Source organism: Struthio camelus, chromosome 2, assembly GCF_040807025.1.
Source record: "Struthio camelus isolate bStrCam1 chromosome 2, bStrCam1.hap1, whole genome shotgun sequence".
Classification (NCBI taxonomy): Eukaryota; Metazoa; Chordata; class Aves; order Struthioniformes; family Struthionidae; genus Struthio; species Struthio camelus.
Genome location: NC_090943.1, coordinates 51,431,073 through 51,454,384, shown reverse-complemented (window position 1 = coordinate 51,454,384; position 23,312 = coordinate 51,431,073). Strand labels below are relative to the sequence as shown.

Here is a 23,312-nt window from a genome sequence, read left to right as displayed (position 1 = left end):
TGAAAAGATTCTGCTGTGTGTTTTTTTTCTTTTTTAGAAGATTTAATGTATAAAGTAAGTGTTAAAATCCCACCTTTGTTTTCACACAGATTTTCATAACCAGTTATATTATCAACCAGATATTGTGCTGAGGTTTTTTTTCTCCTAATTTTTGGAAGAAACATAATTTAGATTGATGATTTTGTCTTTTTTGAGTCCTCAAATACCATGTATAGGTAATGCTTTACAAGTTCTGTTATGAGTTGCTTGTCTATGAATCACTTTGCAAATCAAATTTTGTAGGCTAATTGCTAATGTTATATTACCAACACTTGTATAATCATACAGAGCTAAGTTCTGTACTTGTGCTCAGTATAACAGTGTTGAAGTCAATTGTACTGGAAAACATATATGAGGAGAGAGGATCTTGCACACGGATTGGAAATATTAGTGGAACTGACGATTTTAGTTAGATACAAACAAAATCTATACGTTCAAGGCCAAATTCTGTTTTGGCTTTACATGAATACATCAGTTAATTGATGTACTAAACTTCTAGTGAAAGTAATCTGCTCTGCTGTGGAAGACTAACAGGCAAGAACAACTGGAAAACTCTTGAGTTTTGCGCTCTGTCCTGTACCCCTGTAAAAAAATTTAAGTTTGCTTTGACAATATTTGTCACAGGGTGTCTGTATATTCTGTAGCTACCTCAGTACACATGCCCTATTGAGTGATGGCCATTAGTTGGTGACTGCTATTTACTGTGTATCTACTGCATATTCCCCTATCCGTGTGTCACTGAATGCATGGTCGTAGTTGGTTATTCCATACACTGCAGTGATATCAAACATTCCTTGACCATTTTTATGGAGATCTTGTGGATAAGATACTATCTAAAACAACACTGAAATGGAAACCCAAGTTCTCTCATGATATGCATTATTAAGGTTTAAGTTGACTTTAAATATGGTACCACATGAATCCTTCTTTTTAGATAAAATTTTTGTATGTAAAGAGATAACCTTATCCAGTTGGGTAGGCAACATGCAGTACTATTATGGTAACTATATCCAACTTTGTTCGAGAGTTTGCTCTCTGTGATCCAAATGGTCATGTTTTAATGGAAATGATAAAAAGATTCAGATTAATTTGCATGTATGTTTGGAGCCGCTTTGTGGTCTCCTGTTCCACAGATGATCCACGGTACCTGAAAGTAATCTGTAATGCAGATTTGAGAAGTGGACTCTGTATTTAATGACTTAATATAGGTTTCTTTTAGTGATATCAGTCCTTCTCTTTTCAAAGGCACTACATATACGCTTTAAAGAAAACAGGCAGACATCCCTGATGGAGGATGTGTCTTCTCATCCAAGCTTTTATAAATTTTGTTGAGGTGATGGTGGTTTACTTCCTTTTCTTAACATAATCCCTCCTTTTTTTTGCCTTCTCTGTGCTGTGTGTTTTTGCCCATCTTGGGCTTCAACATTCCAGGTCATTTCAGTTAGTCTCAACAAAGGACATACCGATGCACATTACTACTTGGAGAAACTGCTTTTCACATCTCTTATTCCAGGGTTCTTCCCAGAATAACTTTCAGCTTTAGTTTCAACGGTGGAGCTTCAGCAGTAACATCTCCTGTGTCAGGGGACCTGCTCTTGTGCTCACTTAACCAAACAAAAATCCTTAGGTATTACACGTGAATGATGGGTTTCAGGATTGAGGTTCAAATGAGACACAATATGAAATGACTTTTTTAAGTATGTCTTCTAGATAAAATGTTTATTAAGCTGTCCTCTAGCAGCTGGACTGTAAAGGGTCATGGTCTAAAGCTGCTGTAAGATAATGAAGTTATATGAAAAATCTTTCAATCAGACTCTGTTTGTGTCATGGAGCAATGGACAGGTCATGATAGCACTGCCTAGGGTGGCAGCGTATGTTGTGATGAGAGGCATGACAGTGGTCAGAGTTATAAGTATTAACAGGTCTTATCATAGATTTTGGTCCCTGACACGTCATTAGTTCCTATTTCAAAAATAGTTATAAAAAATGTAGTACTTTGTGAATATTTCAGGAAGCAAAGTGAGTAAGGAGGGTAGAAGCGGACATCAGTGCTCAGAATCTTTTCAGTCATCTTGATTTTCTTGTTTTCAGTTGCACTCAAAATTGTTCCTTACAAATGAATAAATAGGATGAACTGTTAATGTAAAAATAGACATGCCACATTGAAAGAGAATTCATATGCGTAAAGCAGAGTGTATAGACAGACGTTTATGGCTTTAGAGATGTCTTTTTGTATACAGTTCATAGCATTTTGCTGAAGAGATATCATGTAGGTCAGCATATTCGGTCTGTTCAGAATAGGCATGACAGCATGAGTCCCTTTTGCTTTGTGCTTATTGTTACAAACACGGTCAGAGTGTAACTGCTCATTGGTAGTCTAGGAAAGCTTAACTAAAAAAGACTGTGCAAGTCTCCTTCAAACTTCTATTCAAACTTCTGCTGCCTAATGGACCTTATTTGTTTCTCATAACTGAACGCTCACCAAGGCTGCTTTTTATCTCATCTTATTAAGGCACAGAAATCTGGCACAGGAGGGGACACGCAGGCTGCTGAAGACCTTCTGCTTATCAATAAACCCCTGACAGACCTAATTAGCCTGCTTATTCAACTGGTAAGAATTTGCTTGTTTTCCAAGTCTATTGGAATGTTGCTGAAGTTGGAGTTACTCATCTGCATTCAACATCTTGGAGCTCTGTTTGCTAGGTTTTCATTGTCTTTAAGTTTCTAGCGCAAAGCAGGGAAAGCAGGGACTTTTATAATTTGTAAGGAATTACAGCTTACAGTTATAGATTATAGCTTATAAGTGACGTCTGAGCAAATCTGTCACAAGCATAGAAATTGGGGGTCAAGCTGTCCAGATTCTCAGTTAGAATGCATAAGTGCAGTGAGGTTTTAGCCCTTTGAAACGGACTAGTGATCACTGCATAGGGAAAGAATGATATTCAGAATTTGAAAACAAGTGCTGCTGCCATTCCAGAAGTCAGTGAACTGAGGTCAGTGAACTTACAATTAGTTTGCTTTTAGTGATGGCTTTTATCACAATTTTCTTGGGTTTGAGCCTTCTGAGTTTTTTTTTCTTAGGGATTTAGTTTCATTTTAACATGATGTTGAAGGGTTTAGGAGTTGGAGCAGTCTCTGGTGGCCTATAAACAGCTTTTGTGTCTGTCTGTTTAAAGTCAGTCTTTTCCAGGCTTTGCTAGATATCACAGTGCTGCAGTGAGATCTCCAGAGAGAACTATACTGTGGCCCTGACATATGCCACTAGCTCAGCCTCCATCATATTGTGCAAGAGATTTGTCCTGGCTGTATGTACAGTAGCGTGTGCCAGAGAAATGCATCTTGAACTGGACAGGGCTTTTAGAGGTCTACTATTCTGCCTCTGCCTTTCAGTCAACACAAAGGCGGAAAAGTGATATGTGAGAATTTCCTTGTGGCATCAAACTGTCATTTCCAGGTTGTTTTTCTTAAAGGCATTTCAGGTTCGCTGAAGAAGCCAGCATGCATTTCTCTGGAGTTTGAGTATGTTCTCATCCAGCCCACAACTTTTCGGAGTTGTTTCTCATGGTTTCAGTATGGGTTTTCAGATATGAATGCCTATAGTCCTTTAGTTTTCACTACCTTTAGCACTATCTGTCATCTTTTATTTTGGGAAAGTATGTGATTCCTTTTTAAATTTTTTAAAATTTTTTATTATTTTCTATTTATTTGTATTAATCTTCTGCATTGCGCTTGTTGCAAGATCCTCCTTTGATGGATGTATTTTAATTAGCTATTGATAAAGGTTTTCTGGAAATATTCACTGAATGAGCTAAGACAGAGTAATTGAATTTCAACCATATAATATTTCATCTTTACAAATTGTTTTAGTTTATTTTCTATTAGTTTTTTAAATCACTATATTTAGAACAGGAAAATAGAAGCTAAACTTTACTTCGCTTACACAGCCTGGAAGTCTTTGCAAGTTTTTAATTAAAGTTAGCATGTACTGATTAGATTCTAACTTGCCCCTGTATTTGAGAAACACAGCTGCAAATTACTGCTGTGTTTTGTTTTTTTATTTATTTATTCATATTTCTATATGTTGAAAATGCTTAGTAAAAATCTGCTGATTTTAATGTGCAAGTAAAGAGGAAAGATCATTGGTGCATAATCCCTTTTTGTTTTCTAATTTTGTTAAATATTTTATAAAAGAGATTTTTCTCTTGTAAGGTGTATGTGATATTCTTTATATACTGTGTGTGCTGAATTGGATTTATGAAAGTTATTTCACCTAGCTCTTTGTTAAATTTTGTATCCTCTGCCCATTGCTGTATTAAACTTCCCGTTATAAGATTAGAAGAGTTTGAAAAATGGAATAAACATTTCAAAAGTTAGGAGCCATTTGTTTAAAAAACCAAAAAAGCTTACACTCTGATTTCAGTTTCATACCTTCTTTCTGAATATCTGTCTCTTCTTCTTCTATAGATCGATTTCAAATTAAAAAAAACTTTCAATTTCTTTTCATAGATTACAATAACTCATATGAAGTTAGTCTGTAGAATTAGCATTTTCAATATAATAAGGAAAAAGTCCTGTGAACCATCTTATGAGAATATAAAAATGAAATTCAGAGCCCCTAAATTTCAAACATTAAATAGCTGAAATAACATTTCTTGAATCCGTATGAGATTCTTCAGGAGGTTTAGTGTGATTTTTTGTGAGTGCAGCTAACAGAGGCAGTGAACAGATGTGGCAGTTTGCTCAGCAGTTCGCTCAGAAGGGCGCCAGAAGGCAAAGAAGGCACCTTTGTGTCTCGTAGTAGTGTGTGCTTCGTCAGGTATGGTCGTGCACGCTGCAGAGCACATTCCCCAGTGGCTGTTGGAGTTGCTACATCACCTGCATCTGAAACTTCAACCCAGATAGACCCTCTGGCAGCAGATGCAGCTCTACAGGTGTCAGGCTGCAGGGAGTGCCTAGGGCCTCTCTGCGAGGCCTGGGCTGACAGTCAGCTCTCCTGCGCGAGGTGTGCTGTGGTTGACCAGTTGCGTCACCAGATAAAGGAGTTACGAGAGGAAGTCAGTAGGCTGTGTAGCATCTGAGAAGGCAAGCAAGAGATAGACAGGGTATTCTTGGAGACTGTGCAGCTCCAGAAGTCCCCACCCCCCCACTGCAATGGAGTGGCTGGAGGGCTCTGTACTATGTGAAACGGTACATCATAACACTGTTGAAGAAGTCTGGAAACTGATCACTTCTCATACAAGGAGAAAGGCTCTTGCTTTTTCTCAAGACTTGCCTTTGAGGAACAAGTTTAGCTCCCTCCAGGCTGATGAGGAGGAGCTGGGCATGGCTTCAAGGGAAGCTACTGGCCTGGCAGACCCTGTGCCATGCAGGAACACTTGGAAGAAGCAGCGAGTAGTTGTTGTGGGTGACTCCCGGCTACAGGGGACAGAGGCACCTATCTGCCGACCTGACCTCTTGTCTAGAGAGGTTTGCTGCCTGCCAGGGGCTTGAATAAGAGATGTCATGGAAAGACTGCCAAGGCTTGTCCATGCATCGGACTATTACCCTCTGCTGCTCTTCAATGTGGGCACTAATGACACAAAGGGCAAACTGGATACTATCAAATAGGATTTCAGAGCTCTGGGGATGGTGGTCAAGGGTCTGGGAGACAAGGTCATTTTCTCCTCAATCCTGCCTGTGAGGGGGAAGGATGGGAGGAGGAGACGGGTTTTCCAAGCTAACAACTGGCTGCGCCGCTGGTGTTGGCAACAGGGCTTTGGTTTCTGTGACCATGGGACCCTGTTTGAAGATTGACAGCTGATGAGGAGCGATGGGATCCCCCTTACCAAGTAGGGCATGCGCACCTTTCCCAACAGGTTGGCCAGCCTGGTAAGGAGGGCTTTAAACTAGGAAAGATGAGGGAAGGGGAATGTTACAGAGACAGGGTAGTCAGTAAAACACCGCTCAAATCAGGATGCCTCCAGCGGGTGCATGCAAGCAGGGGAGTCAGCACAGGACATGGCTATGGAGGATCCTCTTGCACCTCTCCTGAGAAGCTTGTGTGCTCAATTGCCTCTCTGAAATGCCTGTACACCAATGCATGCAGCATGGGGAATAAGCAGGAAGAATTAGAGATCTGTGTGCAGTCGCAGGGCCATGATCTCACTGCAGTTAGAGACAAGGGGGAATAGCTCACATGACTGGAGTGCTGTCATGAATGGCTATGTGCTTTTTAGGAAAGACAGGCCAGGAAGGCAAGGTGGTGGAGTTGCTCTTTATGTGAGGGAGCAACTAGAATGTATGGAGCTCTGCCTCGGGGTGGATGAAGAGCAAGTTGAGAGCTTATAGGTAAGGATTAAAGAGCAGGCTAACATGGGTGACACTGTTGTGGGGGTCTACTACAGGCCACCTGATCAGGAAGTAGTAGTCGATGAGGCCTTCTACGGACAGCTGGAAGTAGCCTCACGATCACAGGCCCTGGTTCTCATGGGAGACTTCAACCACCCTGACATCTGCTGGGAAGGCAGCACAGCTAGGCACAAACAGTCAAAGAGGTTCCTGCAGAGCACTGATGATAATTTCTTGACTCAGGTGGTGGAGACGCCAACGAGGAGAGGTGCAATGCTAGACCTTGTACTAACGAACAAAGAAGGTCTAGTTGGAGATGTGAAGGTTGGGGGCAGCCTTGGCTGCAGTGACCGTGAGATGGTGGAGTTCAGGATCCTACAAGGAGGGAGCAGGGCAATGAGTAGGATTGCAACGCTGGACTTCAGGAGAGCTAACTTTGGCCTCTTCAGGGACCTACTTAGGGGAATCTCATGGGGTAGGGCCCTGGAGGGAAGAGGGGTCCAAGAAAGCTGGTTAATATTCAAGCATCACCTCCTCCAGGCTCAAGATCAGTGCATCCCTCTGAGGAAGAAGTCGAGCAAAGCGGGCAGGAGACCTGCATGGATGAGCAAGGAACTGCTGGCAAAACTCCAGCAGAAGAAGGAAGTGTACAGAAGGTGGAGAAGGGGACAGGCCACTTGGGAGGAATACAGCGACGTTGTCAGAGTGTGCAGGGATGCGACAAGGAAGGCTAAGGCCCAGTTGGAATTAAATCTGGCAAGGGTTGTCAAGGACAACAAGAAGGGGCTCTTCAAATACATCAATAGCAAAAGGAAGACTAGGGAAAACGTGGGCCCGCTGCTGAATGGGGCGGGTGCCCTGGTGACGAAGGATACAGAGAAGGCAGAGTTATTGAATGCTGCCTTTGCTTCAGTCTTCACTGCTAAGGCCAGTCCTCAGGAATTCCAGACCTTGGAGACAAGAGAGGAAGGCTGGAGAAAGGAAGACTCTCCCTTGGTTGAGGAGGATCGGGTTAGAGATCTTTTGTCCAAACTTGACATCCATAAATCCATGGGCCCTGATGGGATGCACCCACAAGTGCTGAGGGAGCTGGCGGATGTTATCGCTAGGCCACTCTCCATCCTCTTGGAAAGGTCATGGCAATCAGGAGAGGTGCCTGAGGACTGGAAGAAAGCCAATGTCACGCCAGTCTTCCAAAAGGGCAAGAAGGAGGAGCCAGGAAACTCCAGGCCTGTCAGCCTCACCTCCATCCCTGGAAAGGTGATGGAACAGCTCCTCCTGGAGGTCATCACTAAGCATCTGGAGGACAGGAAGGTGATCAGGAGTAGTCAGCATGGATTCACCAAAGGGAAATCATGCTTGACCAATCTGATAGCCTTCTATGACGGGATGACTGGCTGGGTTGATGAGGGCAGAGCAGTGGATGTTGTCTACCTGGACTTGAGCAAGGCTTTGGACACTGTCTCCCATCACATCCTCCTAGGTAAGCTCAGGAAGTGTGGGCGAGATGAGTGGACAGTGAGGTGGATTGAGAACTGGCTGGATGGCCGAGCTCAGAGGGTTGTGGTGAATGGCGCAGAGTCAAGTTGGAGGCCTGTAGTTAGTGGTGTTCTGCAGGGGTCAGTCCTGGGTCCAGTCTTGTTCAATGTATTCATCAATGACCTGGAGGAAGGGACAGAGTGCACCCTCAGCAAGTTTGCTGATGATACTAAACTGGGGGGATTGGCTGGCACACCGGAAGACTGTGCTGCCCTTCAGAGGGACCTGGACAGGCTGGAGAGGTGGGCGGAGAGGAACCTCATGAAGTTCAACACAGGCAAGTGCAAGGTCCTGCACCTAGGCAGGAATAATCCCATGCACCAGTACAGGCTGGGGGCTGATCTGCTGGAAAGTAGCTCTGCCGAGAAGGACCTGGGAGTGCTGGTGGACAAGTTAAGCATGAGCCAGCAGTGTGCCCTTGTGGCCAAGAAGGCCAATGGTCTCCTGGGGTGCATTAGGCAGAGTGTTGCCAGCAGGTGGAGGGAGGTGATCCTGCCCCTCTCCTCAGCCCTGGGGAGGCCTCACCTGGAGTACTGTGTCCAGTTCTGGGCTCCCCAGTACAAGAGAGACATGGCACTCCTGGAGAGAGTCCAGCGGAGAGCTACCAAGGTGATTAGAGGGCTGGAGCACCTCTCCTATGAAGAAAGACTGCAAGAGCTGGGCCTGTTCAGTCTGGAGAAGAGAAGATTGAGAGGGGATCTCATCAACGTGTACAAGTACCTGAAGGGGGAGTGTCAAGAGGATGGGGCCAAACTCTTCTCCGTGGTGCCCAGCGACAGGACAAGAGGCAACGGGCAGAAACTGAACCACAGGAAGTTCCATCTGACCACGAGGACAAACTTCTTGACTGTGAGGGTGACTGAGCATTGGAACAGGTTGCCCAGAGAGGTGGTGGAGTCTCCTTCCCTGGAGATATTCAGAACCCACCTGGACGCGATCCTGGGAAATATACTCTAGATGACCCTGCTGGAACAGGGGGTTGGACTAGATGATCTCCAGAGGTCCCTTCCAACCTTGGCCATTCTGTGATTCCATTCTGTGATTTTTTTTCTTATTAGAAAGAGCATATATTAGTCCATATTCTCTATTGTTGAGGTATGTGCAGTGAGTATTTTGGAACCAAAACATGTTAATCAGCAATTTATTATGCATTGTTATGCCTTTAGAGATGAGTAAAAGATGAGGCCTTCTTCAGCTATTCTTTGGATCCCTTCTGTTCTCCTATGACATGTCCACAGTGACTGGTCCATGATTCATCCTTCATTTCTACTGCCCTGATCGTCTGAGCAAAACCTTTGTTGAAAGCGATGAATATTAAGTAAAATTTGAGATCGTTTCAGTAGTAGAAAAGATGCTGAGAAGAAATGGGGCAGATTTACTGCTTTATATCTGTAGTAGAAGGCACTTAAAGTGACTCTCTGGTGAGCACTGTTGACCACAGCTCTACAGTTAACATGTACCAGGCATTCATGTGTCATTAAGAAATACCTATTTGGATGACATGTCTCTACTAAATTTACATTGCATAAGGAAGAATGTAATATAAGAATCTCTTTTGAATATGCAGAATATTTGCAGATTTAGCATTGTTTAGCATATCTGAAAATGAGAACACTCTTTCAAATGACTGGTATTCATTCCCATGGAATGATGAGTTGACAGTACAAAATAATGGCTAGAGCTTTTTAGTACAGCATTTGTTACAAGTGTTTTCATGTCCTTTCTGGCTGTATTTATCTCCTGACCAATCTTGCGAGGAAGCTCTAAGTCATCTTTCAGCTGTGGATATAGATCCTTTGGAATCTCTCCGAATCTAAACAGGTCAATCTCTTCAAAGTCCTTATCTCCATTAGCTGATTGTGTTTAGATGTAATTGTTTTATTTGATTTATGTTAGGATCTCAAGCACTAAATTTCAAAGAAGTGATCAAAACTGACCCATAACGTCATTTTTGAAGGTACTGACTGTAGTACATTTAAAAAAATCTGTGTGCACTTATAAACATTTCAGTCTAAAAGTGAGGACCAGTCATCTGTGAAGGTATCCAAAAGTAGGAAATTAAAGCATAGACATATGTGCTTTCATTATATGTTTCAGGGCATAATCTACAAAGTTCTTGATTCACACATGATTTTCTAGCCTTTCTTAAACATTGCATTCAAATATGTCAAAAGAGCAGAGTTTGTGTTTCAGTTCCAATCTGTAAATAACATGTTCTAATTACTGGTAAGTCAATTAATGTCTCCTCAGTACTGGTTCATTGAAGCACAGCTGTAGCTTGTCATGGGAAAAGTCATGTCGTATACTGGAGAGCACAAAGCATTTAAGGCGTGACATCTTGGGAGCATTCAGTATTCAAAGACTATTATATTAAGATGTAGTAGATGCCATCAACCTATGGAATTAAGCTGTTATATATTAGTTTAATATTTGTGTGGTGTCTTACTTTGTGTTTCTCATCAGCAGTGGGAGAACTAAAGTTACTGGCAGTCAATGCAAATGGTACTACTGAGAACAAATTAGTGCAAGTTTTACTGTTAGAGGGGAATAGTTTTATTTTTTGCTTTGACTCAGAAGGCATAAAGGGAGACGCTTAACCTCCTGGTTAATTCTATTTATGCACTTAGAGAATGGAAATGCCTGGTTGAACTAACCTCAGATCTCTTGGGATAATCATGCTGATGTACAAACACAATTCATTGTAAAGCCTCTGTCTAGAGGGAAAGGAACCATATGTTCCTGCTGTAATTGACAGTTAAGCATGAAACCCTTACATGGGGTGTCATTGCTGGGGATACATGACTGATTTAAAGGTATGTTTATTTCTGGAATTTAGATGCTTAACATCCTTCAGGATTTTTGCTGTATTGAAAAAAATTAAAAATCAATTATGTTGTGTTCAGTAAGCAATCTTTGCAGAACCAGGCCCACTACGTTTATGCTTTTTTAAGATGAAACTGGGAAAACCCTTCATAACTTCCTGGAATACCTCACTGTTGACCCTCCCCGCTTACATATCTTCATCTACAGATGGTAGACAGATGTCTGGTTGAAACCTTCACAAGAATATCATAGTGCTTTATCCACATTCAGTACATTCTTGTATGTACTTTACTGGCCTAAGGGTATGCCATGGGACTTCTCTAATGCTTCAGGCTTTAATATTGCATTCTCTTAGGATACCTGGCCATGCTCAGGCATAATCAGTCATATACTAGTTTCTCCTGTATTCCAAATTGGCAAGGCATGAGTGAGCCCCTGATCTGGAAGCCTGTTAGGCACATTAGCATGTGAGTATGTTGAGCTAATTTGTTCTGCCTCTGTAATGGGCTTAGTAGTATGGCCACTGTGCTGGTCCTGTGCTGTTGAGGTTGACTTTTCAAATCACGGGTAGACCTGATGCACAGTTGTCAGCAGCTGACATGCTCTGTGTTCATGTACCAAATTCCTTTTTATGCAGTAGGATCCTACATAATATTCATTCAATAGTCATTTCATTAAGGGCTCTGCTAATTAATTTTGTTTATTTACCTGCCTAAATATACATTAGGTGAAATATGAAAATTCCAATATTTTAGGAGTCATAATATTCTTAAGTGTTTAAATTCTAAAATTTATATTTCTAAAGATGTCTGTGAGGGTAGGCATCCGTAATAATACTTAACTATAGTTTTTAATTTAGAGGCATGCAGTGCCTGCATCCCCACTCCTGCTGCTGGTACAGACCCCTCCTTACACACACCAACACATACACAGACACATGTATGCCGTAGATCCCTCCAGTAAGTGTGTTTAGACAGTCTACCCAGTAACTGGCTCTTGGATCTCCTCCTCTCCAGTTGCATTGCACAGATACACATGCACACACAAACAAACAGGTCTCAGTCAGCTGACAGACCCCATGGTTTCTCCAGTAGTTGGCCTGGACCCCTGGTAGCCAAGTCTTTCAGTTGTCTCACTCAGAGACATGCACGTGTACCTGGCTCCCAAGCCTGATTGTGAGCTAGTCCAGCTTGATATTCACTAGCGATCTCACACTAATACACCTACCTTCACCTGCTCCAGTTGCTGGCACCACGGACATGCAGGCCTTGTGACCCATGGTCCAATTCCAGTTGCTGGCCCTTGGACCTCCACACACCTGCACATAGAATAGGGAGTCCCCTCACCCAGGAAAAGTTAGAAAAAGAGTTTAATGGAAAGACAATACATACCACCTTGACCAGGTGTAGGGCATGGACAGACAAGCATGCTGACCAGCAGCCTATTTACATGCCATTGGCCCTTTTTGTCCTTTGCCTTTATTTTCCTGTTTTTTCTTTCCCAAACCACTTTGATCCCTCCCTTTCCCCTTCTTTGGTTCTTCCCCTAAACTACCTATAATTCCATTTTGTGCAATCCCAAAATGCTCTTCCCTCGCATCCCATAATGTGTCCCATACCCCATATGCAGTGACCCCCTGAGTTTGTGTGGTGATCTGGAGAGCCTCTCCCATTGACTCATGGTGATGAATGTCACTCCGGCCCATCACCCTCCTGCAACAGCCCTAGGATGAGTCAGGGCAGGGGATCTGTTTCTCTGACTGGTTATTGGGGTTCACCCACCTGCTATTGCACCTCTGTGCTCCTTTGTGTGTGTGCAGCTATGTGACAGCACAATCATGTATAGTTTAGACTCTTTAAATAGGACTGAATTCTTAGTACTCGGGTCTTAACAGTGTGTTTTTCCTAGTGCCTTTGGATGTAGCTGCAAGAGCTACAGTGTAAGCTATGGCATCGACTTAGAGCTGCTCTCAGTCACTGTCTTTATGCATGTTCTTAGCATACTGTAGTATGCCAGATAATCACAGAATCACAAAATGGTTGAGTTTGAAAGGGCCCTCTGGAGATCATCTAGTCTAACACCCCTGCTAAAGCCGGGTCACCTAGAGCACGTTGCCCTGGATTATGAAAAATGGATTTGTACTGCAAGAAGAAAGGGAATAGGTATCTCAAGATATAAGTGCTCTTTACCCCAGGCTCACACAAATAGACTTAGGTTAACCTAAGCCCAAGTTCTGCAGAGCTGCCAGCTGTACTTCTCTATATTCATTGAGTTGTGTAGCTATGTAGGTCTTTACTACTATTTTGAGGAATTCAGTTCTTGCTGAACTTTAGTTTCTGCAGATAACAATCGGTGCAGATAACAGATAACAGTGTCTTGTCTTTCCATTAAATTTAGACCAAAGTTATTGAGTTCAAATATTTTCTCTGATCTGCTATTTCTCCACGTCTTACCATATGCATAGTTTCTCATGTCACCTTGAATAATTGCTTTCATTCATTGATATTTATATCGCTCAAGTAGATGATTGTTCCATGCCCCATTGACTTATATAGAGATTTATTTATTTATTTTCCTCAAGATTTACATGTTCATCTCTCTTAATAATCCCTCAAAAATCAATCAGTTAAAGTTGAAAATGTCAAAAACTTAGAATCAATTTTTCCCTCCTGTAATTGTGATTTAGTCTATCACTTAGGGCATAGCCAAGCAAGTGTAAGAAACCTAGATTGCATGTAAATGAAACTTCAAAGTTCTTAATGAGAAAGCAGAAATAATTACAAATCTGTCATGCAGAAACACTGCAAATACAGAGAGTTCAATATTTAATCCCATGATCGGTATTGCCCTTAATTGATCAATCAGAGGAAAATAAATTGAGAATTTAGTCTTTTTCTGGGCAACTTCAGAGTTTAAAAGTTAATTACACTTAGGTTTTTTGTCTATTTCTCTACTTGAAAATAAATGTAACTTGATTATTATACTGAAGCTTGCAGCTATTATAGAAGGACTAAAATACCTTCTACTGCTTTTATGTAATGATTATACTGGAAAAACATAAAGGTGTTTACTTTTGAAATCACTTCTGCATTGGTTTTCAGAAACTTTTTCAAATTTCAGAATTTTCTAGCAACCTTTTTCTTTTAACGATGCATTACGTTACCTAATTGGTGCTAGAAATGAATAACTTCTCCTTCATGATAGTTCTCTCTCCAGAACTCTTGGATGCAGTGTACTAGAACTCCTGGAATACAGTTTAATTCTGCATTTGTGCTGGCTTCTAAATCAGAGAACTCTGATTACAAATGATAACTTCCTGTAAACCGAATGGGCTTTTTAGACAGCTGGAACGACTATGTTGTTTTGCCACTATTTATGAAACAGAGTTTCACTTCTCTGTAGATGGACTCTCTTCAGTCTTTTCTTAACTTAACTTTTGGCAATAATCTTCTTGATTATAGTATAAGCAGTAACATTTGCAATTCATTATTGTGCTCTGCAGTTCTGTATTTTACTGGTGAAAGATCAGTTAATCATGTGCAAACATGAAGATGACAAATATGAAGCTTCAGTGCGCACAGATGAGTGAGATGATCTCTTCTAGGTCCTTTTTGTCTCTGCATTCCACTGATTCTAAGGCTGTGCCCTGACTTCAACTTCAGAGCATGTGAGGATGTTTACCATTGAATAATGCAAATAAATGCAAAAGAGTGATAACCCCATAGACAATGTAGAATTTTATTTCCCGTTTCTTAGGAATACAGACAGTTCCATGATGGGAGTGGAAAGATCTAAGTTTATTTCCTGTACTGTGCAGTGTATTGTTGAATTGTATTTGAAATGTTATCTCAGAAATACTGTGCAGAATCTCTTTTATAGAGCTACCTTAAAAAAAAAAACACGCACAAAGAAAATGAGACTATATTGTCATAAGCACCGAATTTTAGGATGGGAATTTAGTTTCTCAACAAATAGACTGTATTAAAATGAGCTGGAAAAATATTGTTCTCTAAAATGTTTTCCCTTAGGTACGAGGATGACAATTTTGATCCAAGCCAAAATATATTATTTTAGTGTTTCATTTAAAACTATGCATATTTACTAATAAGAATAGCATAGTAAAGTTAATAGATTTAATAATGATGTTTTGCTTTCATGTTTTGTTTAATATTTGCGAAATCATCTTCCATATAGTTCCCGATGGTGCTTCCTTTACAGCACATTCTGTAATCACATTACTGATCTAATGAACATCTATCTCTTGTCGTAATAAACTCTCTTTGTATATAACCTCATTAACGTGCTGAAATAGTGTCCCCTCTGGGTATTCCAGACAGTTCCATTGTAGGTCTAAAATTAGATGCCCTAACAACTCTAATGGTGTGAAAACTGCCACTTCAGCTCAAATGATCACACATTTCTTGCAATGGTTTGCAATTCTTGAACACACTGTAACTGGTCTTGAAATGAAGGCATCTTTGACAACTGACTACAAAAATGCAGATTTGTAGTAACAGTACACTTCCTGTTTTACACCACATTAACCTTCAAATACATAGAGTATGTGCCACATAGAATTAAAGATGAGTATAATTTTACATTATGAGCCTGTTTACAGGAGACTGGCCAGAAAAATTAAGTGAAAAGTGACATAGAGTCTTCACCGCACAAAATCCTTGCCATGAGGCATTACTTTATTTTACAAACTCTAAGTGAAAAATAAATTTACAGTTCTGAGTGGTAGGCTGGCAAAAACTATAGCTTTAGCCCTTCAGTATATTATTTTAAGGTGTTGGCTTTTTTTTCATTGTTGAGCTATATGCTAGAAGCATAAATGGACAGCAGCCCAGAACATTAACTGCGTGGAGAAGCGATATTAACATTTCTACCTTATTTAAAGGCTGAATCCATAATTCTCTCTAAGACTGATAAAGTAAAAGGAAATGAAAGACAACTGGAGCTGTTTTATGTAATTGTGAAATATTAGGGGCAAATGTTTTCTTAAGGAGTTAGAACTCTAGTTTTCTGTGGGTTTCTCCTTCATTGAAAGAACAAAAACTTAAATAGATGCTGTCTTGCAAAACTATAAATACATTTCAAAGACTTGAAAGATGCTTCTTCATATCGAGTGTAAGTGTTATGATTAGAAAAATAATTAGAACATTATTCCACCTGGCCAAGAATTGGACCATCCACCTATATTCTTCTGTCTAGCAACATGATTCTAGCTTTTCTGTTCTTGTTTGAAATGAGAAAGTATTTACTTGAAAATCTGGTTTTCATTTCTTGGTTTTCTATCTTTATAAGGATTTATTAGACTTTCAGTCATTGCTTTTGTTTACACCAACATTTTTCTTCACACTTCTTATTCTTTATTTCTATTTATGAAAGTACTTATACAGACTGGCAGCCAATGTTAAATTTCAGGGTACCAACATAGGCCCATCTAAATCTCTATCTGTCATTAGTGATACAGCATGATGGTTAGAGTTATAGAGAAAAATGCAGATGCAGACGTAATCATATAGGGATATCTTTTGCTGAGATTTTCTCTTCCAACTTAACTATTGACAAATTAGACTATAGATCAATGATTCCCACCCCCTCCAGAGTAAATCCTGTCTGTCTTACTCCAGTCTTGTTTTCTCTTTCTTCTTCCAAAACCTATGCTGTTATCTTTTTACCCCGCCATTTTCTAGGATGGCAGCAACTCAGTGCTCAAACTCTATATGACACAGGAGCTCAAAGGGACTCTGGTGGAGTAGAGGAGCAGAAGCGCTTGAAATACAGCAGGAGTTGAAGAGATTTGTAGGCATTTGTGATTGAATAGGTTGATGCCATGGTTGACAAGGTCTGTGAACCCTAGAGTGATACTAGTGACTAAGTTTGAAGGATGGTAACTGACAACTATCCTGTAAAGGGTGAGGGTATCTGAGGACAAGATACAATGGAGGAAGAGATTTAGGATCTTTCTCTCAATTCTCACTGAGAAAAGGAACAGCAGCAACACCAGTAAAATGATGGGAACGTAGCATGGTTAGGTTGCATGAGTTTGGAGGGGAGGCCCTACCAGTGAGACTTGCTAGGGTCAAGCTGTGATCTCTGTGGAGAGGAGATAACAGGGCAATATCACCCTGGCTTTTGCGGTGCTGAAAGAGCAAGGCAGTGAAGGAGGCAGCAGGCAGGAAGTGTGAGCTCAGACACATCCTGCTGCTGCTTTCTTTTCTGCTGAGGGAAGGAATGCCTGGGGGAAGTAAGTAAAGCCATTGACCAGAGTCCAGCCCCTCCTCACCTAAGCTGAAATGTCCACTGTCTTGCTAACTGGAACTGCTGAAGACAACTTTGTGGTGACAGCCTGCTCTTTGGATTCCTGGGTTTCAGCAGGCTGAACTTCCTTATTTGGTTCATTGAAAGTGGTGTGGTCACTGGAAGAACTGTAAAGGCTACTGTGCTTCATGTATTTCTTTATGCATGACTGTTGTAGGGGGAGTCCTCTGCAAAGACCAGCCAGCACCTTTCCTCTCCTCATGAGGTCTGATGTTCAGTGAGCATCTTGGAAAAGCACCTTGGGAACAATCTCGATTTTTTTTAAAGTATGGCTACTGTGTTTATTTTTATTAATTACTTATGGGATTTTGTGCTCTTGCTTTTAGAGACCAGGAAACTAGCCTCCATTGCAGTACTAGAGAGAATAAATATCTGTTCAAATGTACACTCAATTTTTTTGGAGTTAGCAAGCAAACAACGTTTAAAAACTGAGTATAGTTCATACCCTCTGACTTTTTTAGGGAGTGATTGATATGACTGTCTACACTTATCTGGTAACAAACTCTTAAGTTATATTGCTGCTTTTAAAAGGGGTAGGAGAGAGAATTTAAGTAGTTTAATTTTTTCTTCCTTTAATTAATAGCATTCTTTTTTAGTAAAGGTCAGATCAGAGCCTTCAGCAAGATCAGTGGAATTTCTTTTTGGCTTGATAAGGATTGAAGATATAAATAGACAAGCTATAAAGTTTGTTACTGTTCGTAGTTTTTCCTCTTTTTAGCCTTATTTTTTATGTTGATTAAGTTATTAGATAATTCTGGATTTTGGAAAAGAAACAATCAAGTTATGTAGCTTTTAGATTGGAATGAAGAAAAACCATGTGGTTAAACCATGAAAGAGAAATGGCTAGTGTAGTCCTCTCACTTGCATAGCATTAGGTGAAATAAAATGTGATATGTCTTAAGGCAATGTACTCAGAGCTTATATCTCAGTTCAGTCTGAGAGGACTTTATGAAGTCCAGCTTTATGAATCTGATGGAAAATTGGATCTTATTTGCATGCAGTTTTCTAGGGAATTGCTGCTTAGATATTTGAGGAGCATATGTCTGATGATATATTCCCAAATTACTTTAAAATAACAGTATAGATTTTCCTTAAAATGAAAAATCTTGGAAAGTTTATACTTCAGATTAAATGAATGTTTGTCATTGAAATGGTTGTGCGTAAGTGAGAGCCTCACATATAGACCGTATCTATTATTCTGCAGTCTTGTAAGGAGAGGTGACATAAATTGCTTTTTATTGTCAGTAAGGATAATCTGCTAACAGTATTTTAATCTATCTTTTTTGTGGTCAAATATATTTTTTGAATTGTATAACTGAGTAGGAGAAAAGAGAGCTTTTTACTCTTGTGTACATTATTGGTAAGACCATCACTGGTATATTGTGTTCAGTTGATAGGTTAGAAGGGCAGAAAAGCTATTTTAATCCCTTAGTCTAATATATAACAGAAGACATAGGAGTTTCCTAAATTAATTCCTCATTACAGCAAAGCTTTTTTTTTGGTAGGAAAAACCCTCTGTGATATATAAACTGCCTGTGATAGAGAATATTCCTCAACTCTATGGAAGTTGTTTCAGTGGTTAATTGCCCTTATTAAAGAAAGACAGAAAAAGGGAAATCAAAGTACAGCTTCCTTCTAATCTGAATTGCTTTAGATAAAGTTTTGAGCCATTTTCTCTTGCCAGTCATTTTTCGGGTAGAGGAATTAAACTATCATCAGCATTCTGTTTCTCACGTGAAGCCAAAAGACTATGATCAAGCACCCTTTAACCTTCCCTTTGATAAGCTCTATAGATTGAATTCCTTCAGTCTTTCCCTGTTAGATAGATTCTCCAGCATTTATCATCCTTTTGCCTGTTCCTAAGAAACCGCTATGATTTTTTTCAGTGTATTTCTTCAACTTCATGCAGCAGAACTGTGTTCCTGTTGTGGTTCCAACAGTGTCAAATACAAGCATTATACAGTTTGTCTACTTGTAATTTCCAGTCTGTACTTTCAAAAAAGATATAAATCATTTAGATAGTTGTGTCATACTGCCAGAAGCTCAGGTGAAGATGATCATTAGCAATGTCCCCAAATCTTCTATAATTTTGCGTCCCAGGAGAATTTCCCTCATCCCATTGCTAGGACTTGTTCTGATGTCCGCTCTTCAACGGAATGTACAAAAGCCAGAATTCAGAAAAGAACTTCAAAAATATTTAAAATCTGTGAAACACACCTCTTAATGTGACTAGGCTATAATCCATTAAAAGCTAGATAACCTGTACTCCACCTCAACCAGAAACCATAGACTTGATTTAGAGATAATTAAATGAAGTTTTATGGTGTGCATTATGCAGAAGATTAGACATCATTACCATAATGATATTTTCTGATCGTAATACTTCTATTTAAAGCAAAATGTACTGTCCTAAAATAACTGAGTTGGGGGCAATATTTTCAGTGCTTTTATGATGTCACCGTAGATAGCCTATTTGATTTAATCATAGTGGAGACATTCATATGCCGCTGCTTAAGAACAGATATATTTTAATTATATTGTAATTATTTTATTAGGGTCAGTTTAATTGAATTATTAGTCAACAACTAAAAATCATTCTTTCCTGCTACAGTGCAAATGTTAATAGTCTTCCCAATCCCCAGTGATATAGAATTTTGTGAAGTTTGAATTTTGTTTTTTGTTTGTTCATTTTTAGCTTCCCAGTGAAGATATTGAAATATTCCAGAATGCATCACAGTGCTTATCATTACTGGTTCAGTTGTATGGAGGGAGCAGTCAGGAGAGCATGTCTCCAGAAAACATGGACAGCTTTGCTGAAGTATTGAAGTCCAAAAAAGATTCAAGACAACTGAAGCTGTTGTTGAGAATTATAAAGAGACTGGTGAGTCAGCTTCTAAATGTTTTAAAAGTCCATGTAGGTTTTTATGTCTTTGGTTTCTGTATTTAAAACCTCTTATAAAAAGATTATGGGATGTTTCCTATTTCAGTTAACCATTCCACAATCTAAATGGCTCAGATTATATGTATATTTGTTTAGTACTTTGGCTTTTTGAATTATTGGAACAATTTTTTGAATGCCTTCCAAAAGAACTAACCTTGTAGCATTATGTAGCTTCTCAGAAACATAGTGCTTGATTTCATGGTAAGTAAATACAATTTTGTACTTGAAATAGGCTTGTACATAGATTATTGACTCTTCATTCTCTCAAAGTGGTAAGAACTATGTATGGTAGAATGGTTGTAACAGATTGTCAATCAATAGGAGTCATACAGGGCCTTAGTCTGATGACAAGTTATTGCCATCTAGGAATTTCAGTTCTGTCATGCTTTGTCATGGTGGCATGATTGCAGCATTGCTTCTCTGAAGTAGATTAGCAAGAAAACGTTCTGTGTCTATAACATTCTTTTAGATAATGCCATGCTTTTTATCATGAACTCTCTTGAAAAGAAGCTTTGCCTGCATTGTCAGCATGCTTTGATTGATTATTCCATCCTTCGCTGTACTCCCCAAGAAAGGGAGTACTCAATTAAAAAAAAGGGCAACTTCCCCAGGGTCAGCAGGAGAAGAGGCATGAATTTTGCAAGTGCAGTGCTGGCTATTAGAGTAAGGCTATAATCAATGCAGGAATCATCCTACTTACGGAGTTAAGAGGAAGCAACCCTATTGTAAAGTCTCCAGAGCTGCTCTGTCCTTTTTCTCCCATCCACTGGATGTGCATCACAAGAAAATAAACACAATACTCTCCTTCCCAGTTTTGCTCAGTCTTGCCTTTACCTACAAGAAGCATGACTATATAAAATTAAAATTGATAGGCCCCAATGATGTTGAAAATTGATAATTTCTCTCATTCTTGACATCTCAGGTTTCACTCCTCCTCTTTATTTTCACATGATTTTCTTGAAAAGGGAATTCTAGCAAAAATTTTAAGCAACTTCCTATTGCTTCTTGCTAGTGCCTGTGCTGCTTTCTCTGTGTAGTTGTTGTGCAGGGAAGAGCTGTTTTTTGCTTTCCCACAGAAGCAATAAGAATAAAGAGGCAGCAAAGTATGAGGAACGGAGAGTGAAAAGAGAGTGCAATGCATTTCTAGATAGTTCCATTTTAGCATAGTGACTGACTGCTTTCCTTTCCCTCTTTTTTGATGACTGTTATTTAAAAGTTGTCCTAGGGCACAGGATATTTAACACAGAAATTTCTGTTGATTATCCTAGGAGAACAAAGCTATTCTATCACCTTTTGAACCTTGCGAGTTCCTGTACTTCATGATCTTTCCTTTTGTATACCAGTGATGCTGGTACTTGCTATTTATTATATCAGGCAAAGATTTTCTGTAATTGTTTTAATGAGATCACAGGATTTCTTTTGAAAGCAGGGTTTATAGATAATTTGACAGATTATATATATAAAATAAATCTTGCATTATTTCTCTGAACCTTAACAAGTCCTATTCACAGGAGATGATTATCTTGTCAAAATTGTAGTAATCACAAAAGACATTGAAATATAATCCTTTCTATTTAAGAAGGATTCAGCCTACATCAGCTGTTCGTGCTGAATTTTGAAACCTAGAGCAAACCCAAAATGTTGCTCAAATATGAAAAAATTTGAATAGAGGAGTCACTAAGTTCACCAGTTTCCATTCTTGCTGGTCAATGCTTGTATATAACATCTTTCCGATCTATGATCATGTTAACAGTAATGCATCAGCCAGGGCTACTGCTTATATAAGACAAGAATATAAAGAAAAAATTCAATGTATCTACTCTATAGCTGCGTCTATTATCATATATTCCCAAAAATAAGGAAAAGGCGTAACATTATGACTCGATAGCACTTTATCCAAGTGCTCCAGATGTCTCCAGTGGATCTTTAACCTCAGTTTCAGAATATTTGGTTTAAAACACATCAGAGAAATTGTCGACTTACAAGATGGCCTTTCCTTGATGAAATGGAAACTTACATCTATGTGTTATTTTAATTTAATCGTATTCATTAAGTTTTTTCTCCCGTACCTAAATAGTTGGGAATTTTTAGACAGAGTTGGAGGTAGGCTTTTTTGTTTTTGTTTTTTGTTTTTGAAGTGCTGATTTCTCATTATCAACTTTGACCAGCAAATTGACTACAGGGCAATATAAACTCCTCCTTATACCACTTTCTTCACTGATTTTTGCACTGTAATTCTGTTGTGTTCTGTATTTAGTATTTTGTTAAACAGAAATTAAGATATAGGCCAAACTGGAGGAAAATAAATGTTAATACAGACTTAGTATTGGAATCTCCATGAACAGCCCCTTCTTCATGGCTTTATTTTGCTGTAAACAGAGAGCATTAGGAGTGAAAAGCAGAAAAAATAATGCTTTAAGCTCACATTTATAACTCTATAACTAAGGGTGATTTAAAAGCTTTAAAGAGACAGCATTGAATGTCTTCTTTCTGTTTTTTGTAATCTCCCCTTAACTTTCAAAACTTTTGACTCTGTCAGGCCCAGGTTAACCAGTATATTTCAGGGGTTATCTCTCATTGTCAGTGCACAGAAACTGAATAAAAATACTGAATCAAAGAAGCACTTTTTTTGTTGTTGTTCCATGAGCCCTTTTACTAACTCTCTTGTTCCGATTGCTTCATCTTGGAATAGAAGTAATGCTATTCAGATATCCTTGGTATATCCTTCAGATATCCCTTTTAGCAGCATCTCTGTAACCGATCAGTGATGTCAGGAGAGTGATCTTATTCCATATACTGGTTCCAGAAGCATCTCTTGCCACTCTTCGTGAAGATCACCCTCTTATGACTTCCTCTTTTCTGTGAAGACATAGTGTATCATGCTGCAGTCCATAAATCATCTATATTAAAGTGTTTTTTTGAGAAATGGAAGAGATTTCATTTGGGAAGCAAGTTTTTCATGCCCCTCAAAAAAATATACCTACCATCTCAATTTAATATCTAGTATATAATGCCATTGTTTTTAGGCAAGTGATTTTCACCAGAATTTTTATAGAACTAGCCAACATCTTTTTGCTGGACACGTAATCACTGCAGGGTTACAGCTTGGTACCAACAAATAAAATGTTTTCAGCTTTCAAAACAAGGGGAGACTCTCCTTTAGTCCATCTGTTAGTAAGGAAAAATTTGTCTGAGAAGAATGAATAAGCATCAGGCTTTAACAGACAATTCTGTGCTTACTATATCCAAAGACCTTTGTTCAATGACTCTCATTTTGATTATATAGCGTGTACTAACTGTCAAAAAGTAGTTTAGC

The 23,312-nt window shown here is 39.4% G+C and overlaps 1 protein-coding gene across 2 annotated transcripts in view; it reads left to right on the top strand.

Annotated features, from left to right (window-relative positions):
- ULK4 (unc-51 like kinase 4) overlaps window positions 1–23,312 on the top strand; it is a 257,771-nt gene that overhangs the window by 181,544 nt on the left and 52,915 nt on the right. For both annotated transcript variants that reach the window (XM_068935673.1, XM_068935672.1), the window contains exons 35-36: window positions 2,552–2,650; window positions 19,751–19,936. In XM_068935673.1, coding sequence (XP_068791774.1) covers window positions 2,552–2,650; window positions 19,751–19,936 — 285 coding nt within the window. The remainder of the gene's footprint in view (window positions 1–2,551; window positions 2,651–19,750; window positions 19,937–23,312) is intronic.